Genomic DNA, 19,032 nt, shown 5'->3' with positions numbered 1-19,032 from the left:
TGCTTCAATTTGGTTTGTGATTAAAATGTCAAGTGAAAGCAATCATCGGTCAGTGCATGCAGGTAATGTTGCTTAATTGTGGGCGGAGTCTGCCCCTATAAAAAGGCCCTCTTCACCCTCAACACAATCAGATCCAAGCTGGTCCTCTACGTCACCCAACTGTGAGCACAACTGAGTTCTTCTCATTATTGTTTTGACTTTTCCCTGAAGGTTCAAGGATGAGCTGGAAGAACTTTGTGCTACCCCTGCTACTCCTCACCTTGTGGGGCCTCCAGGACCAAGGATCCCAAGCCTGCAGTTGTTTCCCGATTCATCCGCAACACTTGTATTGCCAGTCAAATATTGTCGGTAAGCTGAAAGAGCTTTTATTATTTCATCTTTTATTGGTTGAACTGCTACACTTGATATTTTGTCTTGGTAGTCATCAAGGCAAAGATTATCGGAGTGACTCATGGTGATCAGGGTACAGTCCAACCCACAAAGTATACCATCAAACACATAAAGGTGAGCACCTCAAGATTTTAATTTCAGGCACGCAAATCAGATGTAAATCTAACTTTTTCTATTTCAGACCTTCAAGGGAGCTGAAAAGGTTTTCGCTGCCGTTTTAACTGGACCCAATTCGGCTGCATGTGGCGCCTCTCTCACTAAGGGTGTTGAATATGTGCTCATGGGTATAAAAAGTTTGAAGTCAAACTATTAAATGTCATTTTTAGGCTGTAAATTATTTTTGTCTTCTGCTTTTCCAGCCAGGCTGCACTCTGACGGCTCTTTGCACATCTCCCTGTGTGACTTCTATCATCCGTGGGATTCTTTGAGCCCCGCCCAGAAGAACCTGTTGTACCGCTATGGAGAAGGCTGCGATTGTGGGGTAGGAACACTTTGGGTCATTAGCATTGGAGCGGTGAGTTAATGGTGTCCTTGGTTATCCACAGATCAAGCCGTGCTACTCTTACCCGTGCTGCAATACCAAGCCGAAAGAATGCCTATGGACGGATTTCCTCCCGGGCAAGATGAGCAATCACGAGCAGGCCCGAAACTACGCTTGTCTCAAGACGAGTGATGGTTGTTGTGAATGGTCCAAGGGGACTGCTCCCATGCGCCGATATTGATACCTGATCTAAGGATATGAATTCAAAATAAAAATGGCTGAATAAAAATTGCATTGGTGTTTTCTCAAAGATACCTTTTAAATATTTCAGACTAATGGCAGAAAATTTGGTAGGTGTGTAAATTTGCCAATTCTGAACTTGTAGTATAACCCAACAAGGTTGAATTCAGATATTTGTCTAGTTCTGAGATGGCTGAAGTTCTTCTATCAATTACTACTTAAAGTAATAATGTATAAAAGCAACTTAGACAGATTTTTACCTGGGACCTCCCAAAATATGGATGAACCCCTGCATTAATGTTTGAATTTAAGTATCCTTGAGCTGGTAAAACAAAAACCTCTTAGCTACATATTAAAAGAAAATATGACATGGCAGATCATTAAGTTACAGAATTTTTGTAGTGTTGGTCAGTCATTATCAGTGTTGATAACAAATGCTGTCACAGATTTTTGCATCCCAACGATCTGGTGGGTGTTGTGCAAATGTAAGATACATGAAATAGAATATCAGCATATGTCAAATACTTACATGCTGGAGAAGTCACACTTAGACAAATCAATCACATATCAAATGAGAAGCTTCAATGTAACCTTGTACAAACATTTGTAGACTGGTGATCCTGAAAGGGGGATCCTTCCATCTGTGGTCCCTTCTCAAGGTTTCTCATTTTTCCCCTGGAAGGGTTTGAGTTTTTCCTTGTCATTTTGGGAGCTCAAGATCAGGGGATGCTTTGAGAATAATTCTCAATTGTTTGTCTATGTGAAGCCCTTTGAGACTGCTTGTGATTTAGGGCTATACAAATAAACCTGACTTGACTTGACTACGTTTCTTTTTTGGTGCATACAGCAAGATACATCAAATTTATCTAATATGTGCATATCACTTGATAGGGAACTGTGTTAATTTGGTTTTTGATGAAAATCTCAGGTGGAAAAAATCATCAATGAGTCTATGCAGGTGACGGTGCTTAATTGTGGGCGGAGTCTAAGCCTATAAAAAGACCCACAACACCACCAAGTTCATTAGAGCAAACCTGCTGGTGTACCACAATTGAGCGATTTGTCTGGAACGCCACTGTGTTTTGCTCAATTGACTTTGTTTGAATTTTGAAGGTCCAAAAATGAGCTTGAAGAACTTTGCGCTACCCCTCCTGCTACTTTTGACCTTGTGGGGACTCCAAGAAGAAGGAGCCCAAGCCTGTACCTGTTTACCGATGCATCCTCAGCAATTGTACTGTCAAGATCACATCATCGGTATGTTGAAAGGGCCTCCACCCTTGCGCTATTTGCTGTTGATCATTTGTTTTTCTAGTTATCAAGGCCAAAGTTGTTGGGGTGATACCTGGCGACACAGCTAATGGTGGACTCGCCAAGTATAAAATCAAACACCTGAAGGTGGGATTCCTCAAGTTCTCACTTGAAAAAAAAAAAAATACAAAACAATTTTTTTCTTTTCAGACCATCAAGGGTGCTAAGAAACTCTTTAGTGCCATTCAGACTCCACCCTACACTGCAACATGTGGAATCACTCTGACCCGTGGCGTTGAGTATCTTTTTATGGGTATTTAACTCCAGGCTAGAATGTTTAGGCCATCAAAGTGTTTAGTTAGCTTAGCAGTCTTCTGACATTTTCCCCTCCCATCTTCTAATACAGGCAGAGTAGAGTCTGACAATCTGCACGTGTCCCTTTGTGAGTTCCATCAGCCGTGGGAAGACTTGAGCATGACTCAAAAGCATCTTCTGTACCGCTACGGAGAAGGCTGCACCTGCACGGTATGTTTCCAGCATTCCAGACATGTGGGCTCCTAACTTTCCCTTGTCTTTGGTCAACCCATAGATCAAGTCCTGCCTCTCCCTCCCGTGTTGCATGACCAGCACGACTGAGTGCCTGTGGACGGACTACCTGCAGAAAAAAAAGGCCGTTCATTACCAGGCCGAAAACTACGCTTGCGTCAAGATGAGTAACGGCTGTTGTGCCTGGGACAGGCCGGCTATCTATCACCATAACTGATCAATGGCCTTGATTCTGAATAAAATGTTTAATTGAAGTTTGGTTATGGTGATTTAATGTGAGCTGATGGTAAACTTTTCTTTTCATATTGGGCTAAAGGCACACCAATAGGAGTGAAACGAGAAAAAAACTTTGTCCTAATTGTGACCTGTGTTCCGAGTGAATGTAAATAACAGTGGATATTACTTTAGAGGGTTATTACATTTTGAGGTCCAGTACTTAATGTGAAACATTGTGAACAAGCAATCATAAATGATAATACAACATATTTTTCTAGAAAGGATGAAATGAGGCTAAGTAATGTGTTACACTTTTTTTTTCTGTCTAGTCTCTAACAATGTTTGTTTAAAGCACTCTACGTTGCTGGGGTTTTTTTTTTTTTTTTTTTTTGGGTGATGTGGTGTTATAAACTCTTTAATCTCATTCAAAACTGCCTTTTCCTAGTCAGACATCTTCCCTCTTCCACTGAATTTAAATTAGTCAAAGAAGTTGCACATTAATACTGTATAAATGCTCCGAATTACAACATGGAGTTTACAGCTTAATACAGTTACCATACCGCTAGAGGGAGACAGAGCTACGCTTTGAGAATCACTTGGCTCCATCTTTTTTTTTTCTTTTTCTTCACTGCACCTTGAGTCAGTCTTCTGAGAGACTGCCGTGGCAGCAATATTTCAGGATTTGAGAATCTCCCAATGCTGCACCCCTACCCCCAAGCTCTATAAAATACTGACTACAAAATAAAAACTTGCCACATGAGTGTCAGCAATAAAGTTTAGCTATTGTTTTCAATTCCTGCATTTAGTCATGAGTCAAGTTGATTAGATAAATTGATAGATTGATTGATTGATAGATTGATAGGTCGGTTGGAAACACTCATTGAATGCAAGTGACGTGCTGTGCTTAATTGTGGGCGGAGCTTGCATCTATAAAAAGGCTCTGTGACCTCTGAACTCAATCAGTAACACAGAGACCCACTTATTATAAACCTCAACACGGTTCGGTTCCCCTCTCTGCTTTGATTTTGTCGCTCTGAATGATCAGCGATGGTCCGGCAAGTGACGAGCTTCTTGCTGCCTTTGGTGCTGCTGTTGTGTTTGTGGCGGCTCCAGGAAGGAGTGCAAGGGCACTTTGGGCTTTTTAGGTGCGCCTTATAGTCTGAAAAATACGGTAGTCTCAACAGTATACATGAAAACAATTGAAAATATGAAATTCCTTTCTTTCAGATTACATTTTGCACCTCCCTCCCGTGCGGCATCAGCAGCCCGGCAGAGTGCTTGTGGACCGACTTCCTGCCGGTCAAGTTGGCTTCCAGCGAGCAGACCACAAATTTTGCTTGTGTTCAGAAAGGCTACGGCCATTGTGCTTGGTTCAAAGGGGCTGGCTTACCCACTTATTCAAAATAAAAAGAATATTAAAGAAAGAATTCTGACTACTTTTGCTTTTATAACACTGTTGACAAACTTGCTTTAAATTTTGCAATTGAGCACCAAGTCATTACTTTTGCTTGCTAAACTGAGGCCTCATAAGTCACTGCGTTGCTTGCGATCGTGCTAAGGAAGTAAAAAAAAAAAAAAGATGGCAGCATAAAGGTGGGAGTCAGGACAGATGAGTGTGGCAGCGACGCTAATGCGAGCTCTACGTGTGAAATCTCAGTCTGGGTGAGCTTCCTGATTAAACAATGATTTATAGGCCCGCTGGAGCCTCGCTACAATCCGGCCCTGCAATGAGATTCTTTCCCTCTCGTACAGGTGAAACATCTCTGGAGCGCTTCCTGACTGGACAATGTGTGCTTCAGTTACGGTTAGCGTTTAATGCTATCATGATGGCGCTGGCGTCATGTGGATGCCAATTTATCTCCCTCACAGGCAAGGCTGGTTGGCTTCCTAGGATAAAGATATATTTTGGGATGTGAAATGGAAGAAGAAAATCAAGCATAAGCACCATGATGAATCATTTAATTTGTAGTCATTTTAAAAATGGTACTTTTCTGGTGTCATGAAAATTTGCATATAATTTGGGCTTTTTTTGAAACAAAAAAATATATACTAGTGATATTCCTAATTAGCTCCGCACTCGGTCGAGTAGTCTTTCAAGTGGCTTCAAACACCGTAGCAGCATTGACTTGAGTTTGCTAAGAGGAATGTTTCAGCAATTAATTGACGAAATGTTTTGGGCTTAGTGTGGACCTCGCGCATTCTCCATTTGATTTGTTTATTTGATCTTTTTTCATGCTTCTGTCTAAAACCATCTGAGTATCGAAGTGTCGGAATGGATATGGTCTTTGTCGAAATACAGAAAATTGAACAATTGATTTGTCAAGATATGATATTGAGACCAGAGCGCCGTTACCATGGATGCGGGAGAAGCGGTAGACAAAGCACGATCTCAAGCTTTAAAATGAAAAAAAAAAATGATGTTCCAGATCCATTATACTGTGGGTTGCCATGGCCACCGCCAAGCAACCACTCCTACCCCCCTTCCAGATAAGAACATCCATTGATGGTCGATTCCTGCGGGATGACAACAGTGCGGGTGAAAGCAAATGAGATGTAGCGCAGCACCGGGAAAGATTTAAATGTAAATTACGATTGCGGTAAAAATTCTGAGCAGCCTACAAAAAATAAATATTTATATTTCTCATTCTTTAATAATAGATGATCTTGCAGGATATACATTTATTGTACTCTTTGTAATATAATTAGGTAAATAAAGGGATACATTTCCCAGTAATTAACCTTGAGTGGCTGATCATCATCATTACGCAGCATCTGAACAGCATACTTAGCAAGTTAATTATTCACAAACTTTCATGACAAATGTGTCCCTGCTCAACATTCCCGACCCAGACGTAAACTTTTAAAAACTTTTTAAAGGTGTAAACAAATAACATACTTTCATGTATTTATAAAAGCAACCACACAACCTTGCCTGAATGTCCGCTAGCTTAATGCTAACACATAATGGGAGCCCCCATAGGCAGGCTAACCAAAATAGCCTTTTACATACTTTTAAAATAGTTGAGCTCAAGTGTTGGAGGAACACAAATAGAAAATCTGACAATACTCATGGGTATATATTCTTTATCATCTACAAAGAATGACTAATGTTAACTGAATTGAAGCAAACAATGCCACATATATTGTTTAATTTCTTGACTTTCTATTTGATGATGTCATGGACTACATCTTGGTTGCGACGCAGAAATATGAAGGATCACGTGACAACATCTGATGCCTTGTTCCTATTTGGTTTGCGTTCCAATTGAGTTGATGAGCATTGATGGGCGGAGTCTCCTCATTGATGGGCGGAGTCTCTTTGTTGCACACCTGCTGACCAGCTGTGGCAGAATGGAGATTTCAGACTATTCCAACTGTTCCTGTTTGTGTCTCAGGTTTTCTGCTGATTTATTTTGCTTCCTGTTGTTTCATGGTGTGTATTTTGATTGAATGTTTGTTTTTTGGCAATGGCGCCGTCCACGCCCTTTTGGCTACATTTTATGTTGTTGTTGCATTGTTTGTTGCATCTGTTCAGTCACGTTGGACACGGTCCCTTGGGGATTGGGGTCGGGGCTTTAACCTTCACTCAGGCTACTTGGAAAGTGCTGTCAAGGCAAACAGCAGGATCATCACAGATCTTTTTTTTTGACGGGACATTGAGATGCTCAGCGGACAGCAGCGAACGCTGCTATTTGGCCGGCTTGTGGTCCCCTATTGTGAGGAGACAAAAGTAAGCGATGCAAAAAAGAAGCGCTTTTGATTTAAACAGATCGGGCTAAATGTCAGCAGCAATTAGCTAACAGTGAGGTAGCGAGGTAGCCTGCTGTGTCTGTGGCCTTTGAGCGGTGCTTGACTTTTTGCACTTGTTGCATAGATAAGAAAAAGAAGATGAAAAAAGCAGCAGGAACTATTTGGCTCCACTATTATTCGTCTCAGTGTGTAGTCCTTATTGTCTATTGGTGTGTTATTGGAACCTGCATAGGTGAACAAGTGGTTGAGTGTGTTTTATTTCCCAGATTGTCATGTATAAAATATATTCTTCAGCATGGATGTAAAACAAAATCAATTTGCACTGACAGCCCTTTTGAACTCATTCACTACCATTGACGGCTATAGACGTCAAAGATCCATTTTGATTAGGCTGGAAGTGAATGAGTAAAATAATGTTCTTTCCCCAACAAGGCTTTCTTCTTTGTCTTTTAAAATGACAACACAATGCATCCAGACATGATTACGCATGCAACAAACCGGCAGCGGCGTTTTATCCAAACGCTTAATTTCAAATTAATCCCACTAGCGACGTGATTACAGGAAAGCACCGTCGTGGTGTTCTCTGCAGGATTTAGCTGAAAGTTAATTTACTTTGGCGCGCCGTCACGCCGCTGTTCATTTGCAAAGCGACTCCCTTTGCGTCCCCCCCCCCCCCCCCATCGGCACGTAAATGTCAGACAGTTAAACTCCGCCATTAATGAAATCATTTGGTCGTTTGGAGTCTGTGCGTCTCGTGTTTCGCTTAAGCCTCGTGAGGAAACCGGTTTGGCCTGAAGGAACCCAGATGAACATATTAAATCATTCGTTGTTTTCTTCACAACGTTGAAGATGGATAGGAAAACTCTCCTGATTGAATAATGTCCTCTGATACTGCATCGCATTTCGCTACAAAGAAATAATTCTGTCACGATGCGATGAATTGGCTTGATCTATGAGGCAATTTCAAAGTCAGTGGAGCATCATAAATGTCCACAATAGCCCAATTAAGAAAAAAGTTGTCCAAGAAAAAAAAAAAAAACACTTATTATGCTTTACGAAAAGACTTTTGAGCTGCAATTCCTCATTTTACCTCAATTAATTGAAATCATCTGTTCCGGGGGTCAAATTGTGGACATCAAAAAGCTGCATAGGGAATTTCTTTTGTAGGCACCAATGTCAGTCTCAAATTAAACCCAATTAGTAACTACAGGCCTGATGTGGATATATCTCCCTTGGGAATTGCTATAGTTGTTTTTACTTCCATATTTGTGAAGGAAGATGTGCTGCCAGTTGTTACCTCGGGCGCCTGTTGACACGTTTTGACGATAAACTTTGTGAGGCTTGTCATCTGTCAGATGCAAAGAAGAAGCGGTACCGAAGCGCATTTACTTGTATAATGTCACTTTTTTTTTTTTTTTTTTTTGCTGAGTGTGCAGAAAAACACTGTCAGCTCTTAGTGTTGAGGACCTCGCTGAGATCCTCTAATCTCCGCAATAGCAAGAAAGTTTTGAAATATCCTTGAAGGTGTTTCATTTCCACAGGGGCCTGGCGGGGTTGCTGATTCTCGTCGGTTGATTTGAATTTAAAGAGGACTGATTTATAGTGAATCACCAAGGGAGTGGATTCTCTGGAAGCATCTGGTGCTTTAGCGGCGATTAAGTGGATGTGAATATGGTGCACACGCAAGCACGACGAGACGGATTTGGGCTGGGTACGCAGAGTGGACGTACAGTAAGGCGTTTTTGTGATTTGCATAAAAGCAGAACAAAGAGGCTGGGGTGTGTGTGTGTGTGTGTGTGTGTGTGTGTGTGTGTGTGTGTGTGTGTGTGTGTGTGTGTGAGTGAATGCAGAGAGAAATGGTAGCAAGTGTGAAGACAGGCTGAGAGTGGCTCTCAAGCAACACTGGCGCTCATCAATATGCACATAATTGCTCTTCAGTTTCGGCGAGTCCCACCGGCTGTTAATTGTTTTGTGCAGCTCTATTATGGAGACCATTCTAAGCTACTTTAAGCTTGACCATCTCTGAGCGAACAGGATTAGAAATGCTGAATTGTACGCAAACTTTATATCACTGGTCTGGCACAGTTCGGTTGTGTTTAACTTTGATCTACAAAATTTTGCAATTAGTCTTGGAGCTGTTCATTTTCCAATATTTAGATTTATTTATTTATTTTGTTGTGTGCAATGGTGCAAAAAAAAAAAAAAACATTCATGGACATATATTGAGAAACGGTGTCGTCTGTGTTTACGATATTTTCGGGTTAACATTTTGATTTTAAAAAGGATAAAAATGAATGAATGTTTTTTTTCCCCTGCACAAAACAAGCCCAAAAATTGGCTTGTCATCTTGACCCATAATGGTTGATTTTGATTCACCCAGAAGTAATTTTCACTCCAGTTAGGGGTCGCCAGTACAAGTCCCTTGTGTGATGTTTGGCATAGTTCACAAATCAAATCTGTGCCTCAACATTTTGTCCAAATAATAAAACGCTGTGCTTATACTTGACCAGCATCCTTCCAATTCAGAGCCTTGTGATGACGTCAGTGGGTTGTGGAAGTATGCATAAGTGAGTGAGCATCACCAGAAGAAGCACTTCCAGGACTACGATGAAGGAGGAAGGTGGACTTTTCTGGACTTGGAGCATCCAGTTTTACTGGGATTCTTTTTAACACACTTCAGTGGACCACACATTTGCAGCACAGTAGGGGAGGAGGGGGAGGAGGAGGAGGATGAAGATGAGCTGTCGGAGGACGGGTCCAATGGAGCATCATGCAGAACCTTGAGCCCCCATGGAGACATGGCACAGCGGATCCTCTCGTCCGCCTTCATGCTGACCGTCTCGCTATCGTGCACCTACCTGTGTTACACGATCATCTTCGGCCGCACCACCGTTATCTCGGGTCGGGCGTACGAGGAAAACCGATGCCCGCCGAGCCCCAACGCGGCCGGGAAGAAACTTCTCGCCCAGTCGGAGCAGTGCGCCCGGCTGCGGGGGGTCCGCGCCGCCGCCGCTGCAGCCGCAGCAGCAGCCCAGCCCGGTGTTGCCGGATCTCCTATTCTTCCTCCCTCTCGTTGGATGAGGAACGCAAGTTTGGCGCAAAGATACGGCAATAAAAAACTCCCAGGCGTCTTAATAGTGGGAGTGAAGAAAGGAGGAACCAGGGCGGTGCTGGAGTTCATTCGGATCCATCCAGATGTGCGCGCACTTGGAACCGAACCGCATTTTTTTGACCGCAACTATGACCGAGGATTGGACTGGTACAGGTGAGTAATATCAAGAGAACTTTTTTAACATTCTTTGACTTCATGCTTTATTCGTCACAAATTTGCATCAATTATTACGTGTGCGTACTTTTGTTCCTTTGCTCAACATACTGTAATGCTGCGTTTGGGAAAATCTGGGAAATTGGTGTGATTTACAATCGAAATTTCTATTTGAGAAGTCCGTGTCTTGGAATGTTGACACATTTGACGTCAGTTTACAGGGAAAATAGAACAGAAACTATTTGGGTGGATTAGAATAGATAATAATAATTTCATTGTCATTTTATCCTGCACGAAAATGGTGTGCAAATCCAAGTGTGTTGGAATATAAAATAGAATGGAGAAATGAATCATAAAGCTATGAATTATGCAGTATGAATAGCAGAAAGGCACAATAATGTTCCGTGTAAAAGTTGCATCAAATATATTATATCAATCATGTATGCCACTGTGGATTTCCAGTAAGTCCAACGCCCCTGAAGTTGTTGCTGCTCTTAAAAAAAATTGGGAAAATGCCTATTTATGCCAGATTTGTTTTGACCAGCCCTTGACATCATATCCATGGTAAAGTAAAACCTCAATTCATCCACAATTTTGAATTGATTCTAAAAAAAAAGTGAAACATTGATTTCCAAAAGCATATTTCTTGTTGAACTCCTCTCTCTCTCTGAACAGTGGAATGAGACTCTGGTGCAGGGGCGTGCAAAAGGGGTGGGGGGTGGGGGGGGCAAGTCATTGGTAGCCGCCCCGTCGACCGATGGGCAAAGTCATTTAGACGGCTGATATACTGATATATTGATATATTGAAGAGCAAATGGGAAAATATGTCTGAAAAGCATCTATACCAGATTTTGTTTTAATTCAAGTTTAATATTACCCCTCTAACATGCTTTAAACAAAAAAATTTACATTAATTTTTTGAACACATTAAAAACTACTTTTTTTCCACTTTCTCACTGCTCGATTTATGAACTTAAACATATGAAATGATCATTTTCTCTGACACACGGCAGCTAGCTTAATGCTAACATACTGTAAAATGGGAAATGTAGAAGGCAGGCTAAAGGAAATTTGATCATACAATCATTCTAAATCTAAATTCTGTTTGTGGGAACATGTGATAGTCCCAGTCCTCACTTCTTCAGAATTTTGTGAATTTCTCAGCATTGACAAGTTTTAAAGGAATGACTTTATTTTTATTTTTATGGGTAGTCACTCGCCGAGTCTGTTTACAATTCCGAGTGAAGACCGTCAGCCGCATCTGTGCGCAGACTACAAACAACTGCGCTCAAACATTCTGAGCGTCATGTTTCATTATGTTTGACGCTCGGAAGTGTGTGCTAGCCGGTCTTCTGGAAAATGTACCGCAGAACGACATGAACAAGTGAAATGTTGAAGGCTAGAGTAGTGACGTTTATGCAGAAAAAAAAAAAAATCCGTGGCAGCCATCAGGAGTCGAAATGAATCTTTCAGCAAGTAACGTGTTTGTGGTTTGACGGCGTGGTCTGCTCAAATCTGTTTTAATTGACACTTTCATTTCAGAGCCTCACAGCATCTCTGCTTGATGAATGACTCGCTTAATCAATTACCAAAAAAATGTCAGTCTTAGATTTTCTCTCAACTGCAATTTATTTTTCTTTTGATTTCATTCTTGACCTTGGGATCAGGTGTACTGACTCAATATGAATGAATGAAACTTTTTCTTCACACCATCATTAATATTTCTTTCATATACATATAACATGAGTAATAGCATGAGGAAAGTGGTCCCCCAGAGTGAAGCTAAATAGAAAATTATATAACGAGGCCCAGACATATGGACGGACGGACGAACACTCCAATCACGGTATGATTCATTGCAATCACATTGTAGCTCACTCCGGTTACAATATAACTAACTCTCTTCATAACATCGTTGTTCACTTCAATCATATCTGCACTCACGAAACCATTCACTTAATTTATGATTAAAATACGATCCACTCCAATTGTCATATGATTCACTTGAATCACGAATGACTCAGATTAAGCATGATATCATTAACTGCTATCCAGTTTGATTCACTGTCATTATGATGCAATGTGTGTCACTTCAGTTGCAATGCGATACGATTCACTCATAACGTAATCCGATTCATTACCAACGCAACAAAATTCTTATCCACCAAGATACGATTCCCTGAAATCTCGCCAGTAGTGATCTAATTCAGTCGCAATATAGTTCACTCCAGTTGTTACGATTCAGTTCATTCATGATTCGATTCGTTATCATCGCGATATAGTTCGCTCCACTTACAATTCGATTCATTCCCGATATGGTTCACTGCGATCGCGATACATTTCACTCCACTTATGATAAAATACGATTCACTCCAATTGCAATCAAAGATGATTCGCTTCAGTTACAGTTCACTGTAAATACAACACAATTCACTTCAATTATGGTGCAGTCAAATCAATTCAAATGAATGACATTTTTCTCCACTTCTATGATATGATCCGCTCCAATTATGATATAACACGAGCACCATGTCTTTGATTACACCTACTTCACCTTTGCTCACCGCTCCGGGTAATGATGCCAAATCATGATGTAATGTGCAGTTCGCCTGAACGAGAACCATCCCACCTTCTGTTCGTCAAGCTTTTTCGGACGACTCCCCCGCCAGATTTCCCTGCCTCCCCGAGCCAATTAACGAGGACCCCGGTGAGAATTTGTTGCCGTGGTCCAGGCTCATACAAGTTTTTTTTCAGAGTGAAATCAATACAACTGAGTGAGAGATGCCCTTTAAAGTCTCAGCATTGTAGTTTGATATTTGCTTTTAGAATAATTCCCACAAAAATTGGATTAAATGTGATTGTTTGAATTTTATGAGTTTGACTCGGTTAGGTCGTAACGATTTGATGCGGAATATGCCGCTCGGGCCGATACATCGGCCGATTCGTATTTTTGGCGTCGGCTGTTAACGTGACAGCATTTAAAATGGCTTCGATTCCGAGTCTTATTGCTCAAGGAGAGTAAATGTCAGTCATTTCCCTCTACGCTGCAAACCATGAATAATTGTTATTCCAAAGTAAAGGCCTCCGGTTGAAGATGGAGCATTTCAAGGTCAAGTGTGTTGTGCTGCTTTTTGGGTTCTACTTTTTCCTTTCCCCTTTTTTTTTTTTTTTTTTTTTTTTTTTTTTTTTTTTTGAGTCTGAGCTGAACTCTCCACAGTAGCACAGTCTTGCATTTGATTCATGACCGGATGTCTTTACAGCTCTAATTTTAGAGTAATACTTTAATAATGGAGCAGTTCTCCACTTTCTATCTGTCATATCGGGAAAAGAGGAAGATGCCTCTTTGTCTTTTTTTTTTTTCCCCCCTTCCCTTTTACGAGGTGCAGCAACTGAGACTTAATGAGAATCACTCAAGTTGAAGACATTTCCCCTTTGTGTTCAAGCTTAGCTTTATTCCGTTCACGCTGTGTCAGATCTTTGGGGCATTTTGGGACAAATGGGACGTGATTCCGATTCCATTTGCACTGGCTGAGTGATAAAAAACGGTTACATCTGTATTTTCCTGGTGGGCGCCTGTGTCTTTCCCAGTTTTTGGTAGACATGGCTGCATAAGTATTCAAAGCCAATGACATCCTTTAAGACCTTGCCCTAGATTTGACTACTTAGTAGTTGAAGATCTCGAGAGACCAGATAGCCTTGATTTTTTTTTTTTGCTGCAGGGCTGCATATTGTTTAATGGGCATCATTATTATTACTTACGCAGACAAATAGTTGTTGTCCAGAAAGAGACAAAGGATATTTTTTCCATTTTGATTAAACACAAAAGAATCTGGGGGACGATTTGTCCACATATGCTGGGTGACCAGTCGCGTTATCAGTTACTCTTTTGCACCAGACTTGTCTTTGTCCTTTTTCTTTGTGTGGTCTAGAATTTTTGTTTCATCATCTTCCGGCCTGAACTAACCCCAAAGCCATCTGATTGGTTTCGATTTGGTTTTGAAAGTTTAGTTACAAAGGTTAAGCTGAAAATAATACTTTCACAAAGCTAATGTTAGCAGTCCCGCTCAATTTACTCAGGCATTAGCATTAAGCTAGCAGGGCTTTCAATTCATTTTGAATATGATAACTTTATTTGTATGTAAGCGCGTTCTGTTTGAAATTCTCTTAGAAAGATAGGAAAGATATATCCATTTTTATATTTGTTCATGGAGGCATTCCCTACTGACACTGTTGTAGACACTGTGTGTCCCAATACATTTGTCAACAGTGTGTATACTAATTAGCCAAACAATCGCCATGTTGTTGCTTATTATTCCAGTGATGATGCACTCTGCGGCGGTACCGCAGCGTAGCTGGGAATCCTCGCTGCTTTGAATTAAAAGACATGGATGTTGCCTTCCTCCGTAACGATGTAGCTGTGTCCCAACGGGAAGCGAGCGTGAACCCCGAGACCTCACGCTTCCCTAGCGCACCCGCAGCAGGCTAGATAAATCGTGGAGCGACACAGCCGCCGGGCCCTCTCCGAGGTCGCTTTAGTAGTGAGCGCTCATTAAGCAAGGGAGCAGCAGGCGCTGTGTGTTCCGCTCTTGACCCAAAGTACCTGTGGAAGAACCTTCTCCAAGGCCACGTGTTGTTGTTTGCTACTTCTCGCTCAGTGTTGAATCAAACTCGGTAGAGGTGAGCAATTCTCTGCTGGTCTACGCTGTCAAGGTTCTTCGAATGTGCTGGTAGCTTTTAGTAACGGCGTTTCTAGTTGAACCAATCCGATTTTAAATTTGCCTTACAATAGGGTCGGTACAACCCGGGTGACCTCTCAGCCCGTGTTGGCTCAGGTGAGCTCCGGCTCAGCCTGCACAGGATAAGCAGATAAGACGCTGTACGATGTATCGTAAATTGAAACATTGCACTGAGTTTAGATTCTGAGAGAAGGGAATGATATAACTCAACTATTAAGGACAGAACAGGTTAGATTGCTTTTTTATTTTCCCCCCTGACTCACAAGGTCAAACAAAGTGTGAATTCACACAAACAAGACTCACACACTTGCACAAATCCAATGCCAGAGGTGAATTAACGTATTTGAAGGCATTACATTGTGTACCTGATGAGATGTGCGGTGTGGTCTCAAGTAAACATGTCTCCCTTTCTAACAGATTGTCCAATTTTCATTAAATGAGAACACATTGTAAAAAAATAATGTCACTATTAACAACCATCCCATCTAATGGCTCACTCAATGGAAACGATTAATTATTGATAATACTTGATGTACAATTCTATAGTATCTCATTAAAAATGTATCACTAATTAAAGTTGTTAAGCAGGTGAGTACACTGTACATGGCACCATTCGAACGTTTTGGAGTAGCAGCGCAGTCTCTGTGTTAACAGTATCGAACGGATTCTCCTCATCTTGCTCGGGTTCATTTTCTCAGAGTCATTAAAATGTCACAGCCGAGCCTCTTAATGCATCTTGACTGAAACTTTAATTCATCGTGTGTGTGTGTGTGTGTGTGTAATATATTATATACATGTATGTATGCAAATATATATATATACATACAGTGCAGTACAATATGGTAGTGTGTTTTCTAAGTAACGTGTCAGTGTTGCACTATTTAAAGACACTACCATCTGCGACCTTTCACACCGTCAGCCCTATTGTGTGTGCGCCTTGACAGCTCTCAGTAGACACCTTCCACACCACAGTTGCAATCGTCACCAAAAATATGATCCTGTGGAAAAAAAAGGCCCACGAGTTGCCGTTTGCTCTGGAAAAAAAAAAAAAGACTGCGTTCTCATGAAAGATTAATTGTTTGCTCTCTGGCCCTGAGGCTCCGTGGCCCCCGACGACTTGAGATGAATAAAGCAGAACGGATCGATACCGGTGAGACTTAGAGGTAACCTATGGCTGGAGTTTGAAAGGTTAGCTCTTAATCGAAGCCTGGCCACACTCATAATGAAGAAATGTCATCTTAAATCATCCGCACGCTGAAGTACAGTGCTGTGAGAAATTGCGAAAACAATTCTTAAGCGCGTTCTGCTACCGGGAGCCGAGCTATTACTTTTACAGTGTTTACAACCTGATGTCGTTCAAAGTCGTCACGTTTCGTTTTGGTATTTGTCGTCATTTACATGTATTGTATCCTATTCAGAAGGTTTGGGCTGATTGAATTTCAGTTTTTTGTTCTGTTTCCCCCTTCAAGGGGCCTCATGCCACGAACATTGGAAAGTCAGATCACATTGGAGAAGACCCCCAGCTACTTTGTCACTAGGGAAGCGCCTCGACGCATCGCCAGCATGTCCCAACAGATCAAGCTGATCGTGGTGGTACGAAACCCAGTCACCCGAGCCATCTCGGACTACACGCAGACTCTGTCCAAGAAACCCGGCATCCCTACCTTTGAGGAGCTGGCCTTTAAGAACCGGAGCCTGGACGTGGTGGACAGCTCGTGGAACGCCATCCGCATCGGTATGTACATCCTGCACCTGGAGAACTGGCTGCGCTACTTCCGCCTCTCCCAGATGCATTTTGTCAGCGGCGAGCGGCTCATCACGGACCCGGCGGGCGAGATGGGGCGCGTTCAGGACTTCCTGGGACTCAAGCGGATCATCTCGGACAAGCACTTCTACTTCAACAGGACCAAGGGCTTCCCGTGTCTGAAGAAGCCGGAGAGCAGCGGGCAGCCTCGATGCTTGGGCAAGTCCAAGGGCAGGACTCACGTCCAAATCGAGCAGGAGGTCATCGAGCAGCTGCAGGAATTTTATAGACCCTTCAATGTCAAGTTCTTTGAAACGGTCGGACAGGACTTCAAGTGGGATTGAACACAAAAAGCAGATTTGGGTCCTTTGCCTTGGAACCACTTTAAGGAAGCTGCTAGACAAAATGAGCTCATCCAAAGACCTGAGGGACTGGATTCGTCACGGACAAAGCAGGAAGTTGTAAAAAAAACGAAGGCTCCGAATATTTATGGAAGACATTTGACAAAATAGACATGACGGTATTCACAGGAACCATTTTGAGTCACGCCGTGAGATTGAATGTGTAATGTACAAACACAAAAGTTCTATGTGCTTAAATACAAATATTATTTTTTAATTTCACCTCCGAAAGCCCTGAAAACTTCAAGGAAGACGAATATTGACAAAACCGGGCTGATATAGTGGCAAAATCAGACGGTATTTTGTGGTAACAGTATGGAACCACGGGATCGAAAACGTCAACAAGAACTTGGATGTGTTCAGATCCAAATACTTTGCTCCTGAAAACTTTATGGAAGATGCTTGAGGGGTTTTTGGGTGGACGTTTTCACCAAGTGGTTGTATCCCAAAAATCTGAAATATAAAAATAATCGGGTGGTGTTAGACATTTAATCGATGAGTTGACGATCACTTTCGTCTGACGACGGTCAGAACCGTAATGAGTAGACTCAAACCCTTGGTGAAAATATTATGGTGTTGATTATCTATCTAAAAAAAAAAAACAATTCCCCAAATCAAATCCAGTGTAGCTGCCCCACGCATGTAAATCACATGAATAAATTAGCGAAGAAGCTGCATTAATTCTTGAAGGCCTCTGTCGTGTTAGCGCTTCACGCCCATGCGAACGGCGCCGCTTAAATATTCATAAACTCCGATTGCTTTCCGACGCGCTCGGAATGCACCCGTGCTTTTTTCCTGTCGACGCATCAACAACCCAAAAATAAAACGAGTTTGTCGATCAGTAAATTTGTCTAAATAAAAGCTGACTGAATGATTATATCGCGATGTCTGTTCGCCGATATCAATTGATTTCAAAATCAGACTCAAGATGTGTTGAGTAGTTTGTCTCCACTAAACATATCGATCTGCCAAAAATGATCATTTTTAATTCTCATTGCCATTTTTCCCCTTTTTAACTTTTGATTGACAGGTCAATCGCGTTAGGTGTCTGTGTCTCGCCCAGCCGTCAGCGGCAGACACGTCGTGTTTGGCAACTTTATCTCGCCTCGGTTAATTATATTTTTTCCCTCCGTCTCTCTGCCAACCTCGGAAAGCTGGAGGCTTTATGATATTCCATTCGCAAAGTTTGGCTGATGTGATACTTTCCATTTGACAAGTGATAAAAACCTTGCTCGGCAAAACAATTTTGCTGCAATCTTGTATGCTCGTGGTTTTCATTTGCTTATTAATGTGAGCATCGGTTTGTGATGTAATCACAAACGAGATATATGCAAGTGAGACTTCCGGTAATGAATCCAGAAACCTTTGTGATGGCCTCTTGGAGGAAAGGCGATCAGTGAGATGATAGTCCAACTTGTCACGACATCCGCTCAGGTTTTAGCATTTCCATGATGACTTTTCTTCTTCTCCTCCTTCTGGAGAAAATGGGTTCAATCCAGCCGCTGTCGCCGTTCGCTGTCAGTCAGCGTTGACCTCAGAATTAACATATTCATGTTTCGAGACTTCTACGTGGAATTATTGCAGCTCAAAAGCTACAGTGAGGTACAAACTAATGAGATTCCATGCCAGGAATGTCTTAGTTATGATTATTATTCTGGTTGTAGTTTGAAGTGGTGAAGAAATACTTATATCTATATATATGATAAATTATTAGAGCAGATTCGTCTCCTGTTTGAACTCAGTACGTTTCTGACAACTTGGCACACTTCAAACAGCAGCAAAAATGAACCAAAAGAAAAGACGGCAAGAGAGAAAAGTCCCGTCTCGTCATGCGTTCGGCAGAGACGACTGGACGGCAACAAAAGGAAGCGCACGACAAGTTTTGCGACGCTTGAAATGGAAGCGGATTATTATGTCTCGTGACATCGCTGTGACTTCAAGTGAGCTCAAGCAGTGTTGAAATTGATTTTATTAAAGATTTCCATCACATTTAAAACAGTGCAATTTTGGAGACG

The 19,032-nt window shown here is 41.8% G+C and overlaps 3 protein-coding genes across 4 annotated transcripts; all 3 read left to right on the top strand.

Annotated features, from left to right (window-relative positions):
• Positions 1–116: 116 nt before the first annotated feature.
• On the top strand, positions 117–1,160 carry LOC147044303 (metalloproteinase inhibitor 2-like). The gene is made up of 5 exons (XM_085933491.1): positions 117–348; positions 422–504; positions 572–674; positions 750–871; positions 936–1,160. The coding sequence occupies exons 1-5, from the start codon at positions 219–221 to the stop codon at positions 1,110–1,112; spliced, it is 615 nt and encodes a 204-aa protein (XP_085789617.1). The 5' UTR covers positions 117–218; the 3' UTR covers positions 1,113–1,160.
• A 964-nt stretch (positions 1,161–2,124) lies between these two features.
• Positions 2,125–3,159, top strand: LOC147044302 (metalloproteinase inhibitor 2-like). Its single transcript, XM_085933492.1, has 5 exons — positions 2,125–2,365; positions 2,424–2,506; positions 2,570–2,672; positions 2,766–2,884; positions 2,949–3,159. The coding sequence occupies exons 1-5, from the start codon at positions 2,233–2,235 to the stop codon at positions 3,120–3,122; spliced, it is 612 nt and encodes a 203-aa protein (XP_085789618.1). The 5' UTR covers positions 2,125–2,232; the 3' UTR covers positions 3,123–3,159.
• A 3,236-nt stretch (positions 3,160–6,395) lies between these two features.
• Positions 6,396–18,409, top strand: hs3st2 (heparan sulfate (glucosamine) 3-O-sulfotransferase 2). 2 transcript variants are annotated; one of them, XM_085934552.1, is made up of 3 exons: positions 6,396–6,554; positions 9,382–10,136; positions 16,342–18,409. In XM_085934552.1, the coding sequence occupies exons 2-3, from the start codon at positions 9,670–9,672 to the stop codon at positions 16,958–16,960; spliced, it is 1,086 nt and encodes a 361-aa protein (XP_085790678.1). In that variant the 5' UTR covers positions 6,396–6,554; positions 9,382–9,669; the 3' UTR covers positions 16,961–18,409. The 2 variants fall into 2 exon arrangements, with proteins under 2 accessions (XP_085790678.1, XP_085790679.1); XM_085934553.1 differs by lacking the exons at positions 6,396–6,554; positions 9,382–10,136 and adding an exon at positions 6,563–6,851.
• The last annotated feature ends 623 nt before the right edge of the window (positions 18,410–19,032 follow it).

This window comes from Syngnathus leptorhynchus, chromosome 16 (genome assembly GCF_054491065.1).
Source record: "Syngnathus leptorhynchus isolate UIUO chromosome 16, UIUO_Slep, whole genome shotgun sequence".
Taxonomy (NCBI): Eukaryota; Metazoa; Chordata; class Actinopteri; order Syngnathiformes; family Syngnathidae; genus Syngnathus; species Syngnathus leptorhynchus.
The sequence above is the reverse complement of the archived record's forward strand: the minus strand, read 5'-3'. Positions and strand labels throughout refer to the sequence as shown.

Excerpts from the sequence above, each read along its gene's own strand:
- LOC147044302 (XM_085933492.1), top strand. The coding sequence starts at position 2,233 with ATGAGCTTGAAGAACTTTGCGCTACCCCTCCTGCTACTTTTGACCTTG. Across the intron at positions 2,366-2,423 it reads CTGTCAAGATCACATCATCG|TTATCAAGGCCAAAGTTGTT; the intron begins GTATGTTGAAAG and ends TTGTTTTTCTAG. Across the intron at positions 2,507-2,569 it reads ATAAAATCAAACACCTGAAG|ACCATCAAGGGTGCTAAGAA; the intron begins GTGGGATTCCTC and ends TTTTCTTTTCAG.
- LOC147044303 (XM_085933491.1), top strand. The coding sequence starts at position 219 with ATGAGCTGGAAGAACTTTGTGCTACCCCTGCTACTCCTCACCTTGTGG. Across the intron at positions 675-749 it reads TGTTGAATATGTGCTCATGG|CCAGGCTGCACTCTGACGGC; the intron begins GTATAAAAAGTT and ends CTGCTTTTCCAG. Across the intron at positions 872-935 it reads GAGAAGGCTGCGATTGTGGG|ATCAAGCCGTGCTACTCTTA; the intron begins GTAGGAACACTT and ends GGTTATCCACAG.
- hs3st2 (XM_085934552.1), top strand. The coding sequence starts at position 9,670 with ATGGCACAGCGGATCCTCTCGTCCGCCTTCATGCTGACCGTCTCGCTA. Across the intron at positions 10,137-16,341 it reads CGAGGATTGGACTGGTACAG|GGGCCTCATGCCACGAACAT; the intron begins GTGAGTAATATC and ends TCCCCCTTCAAG.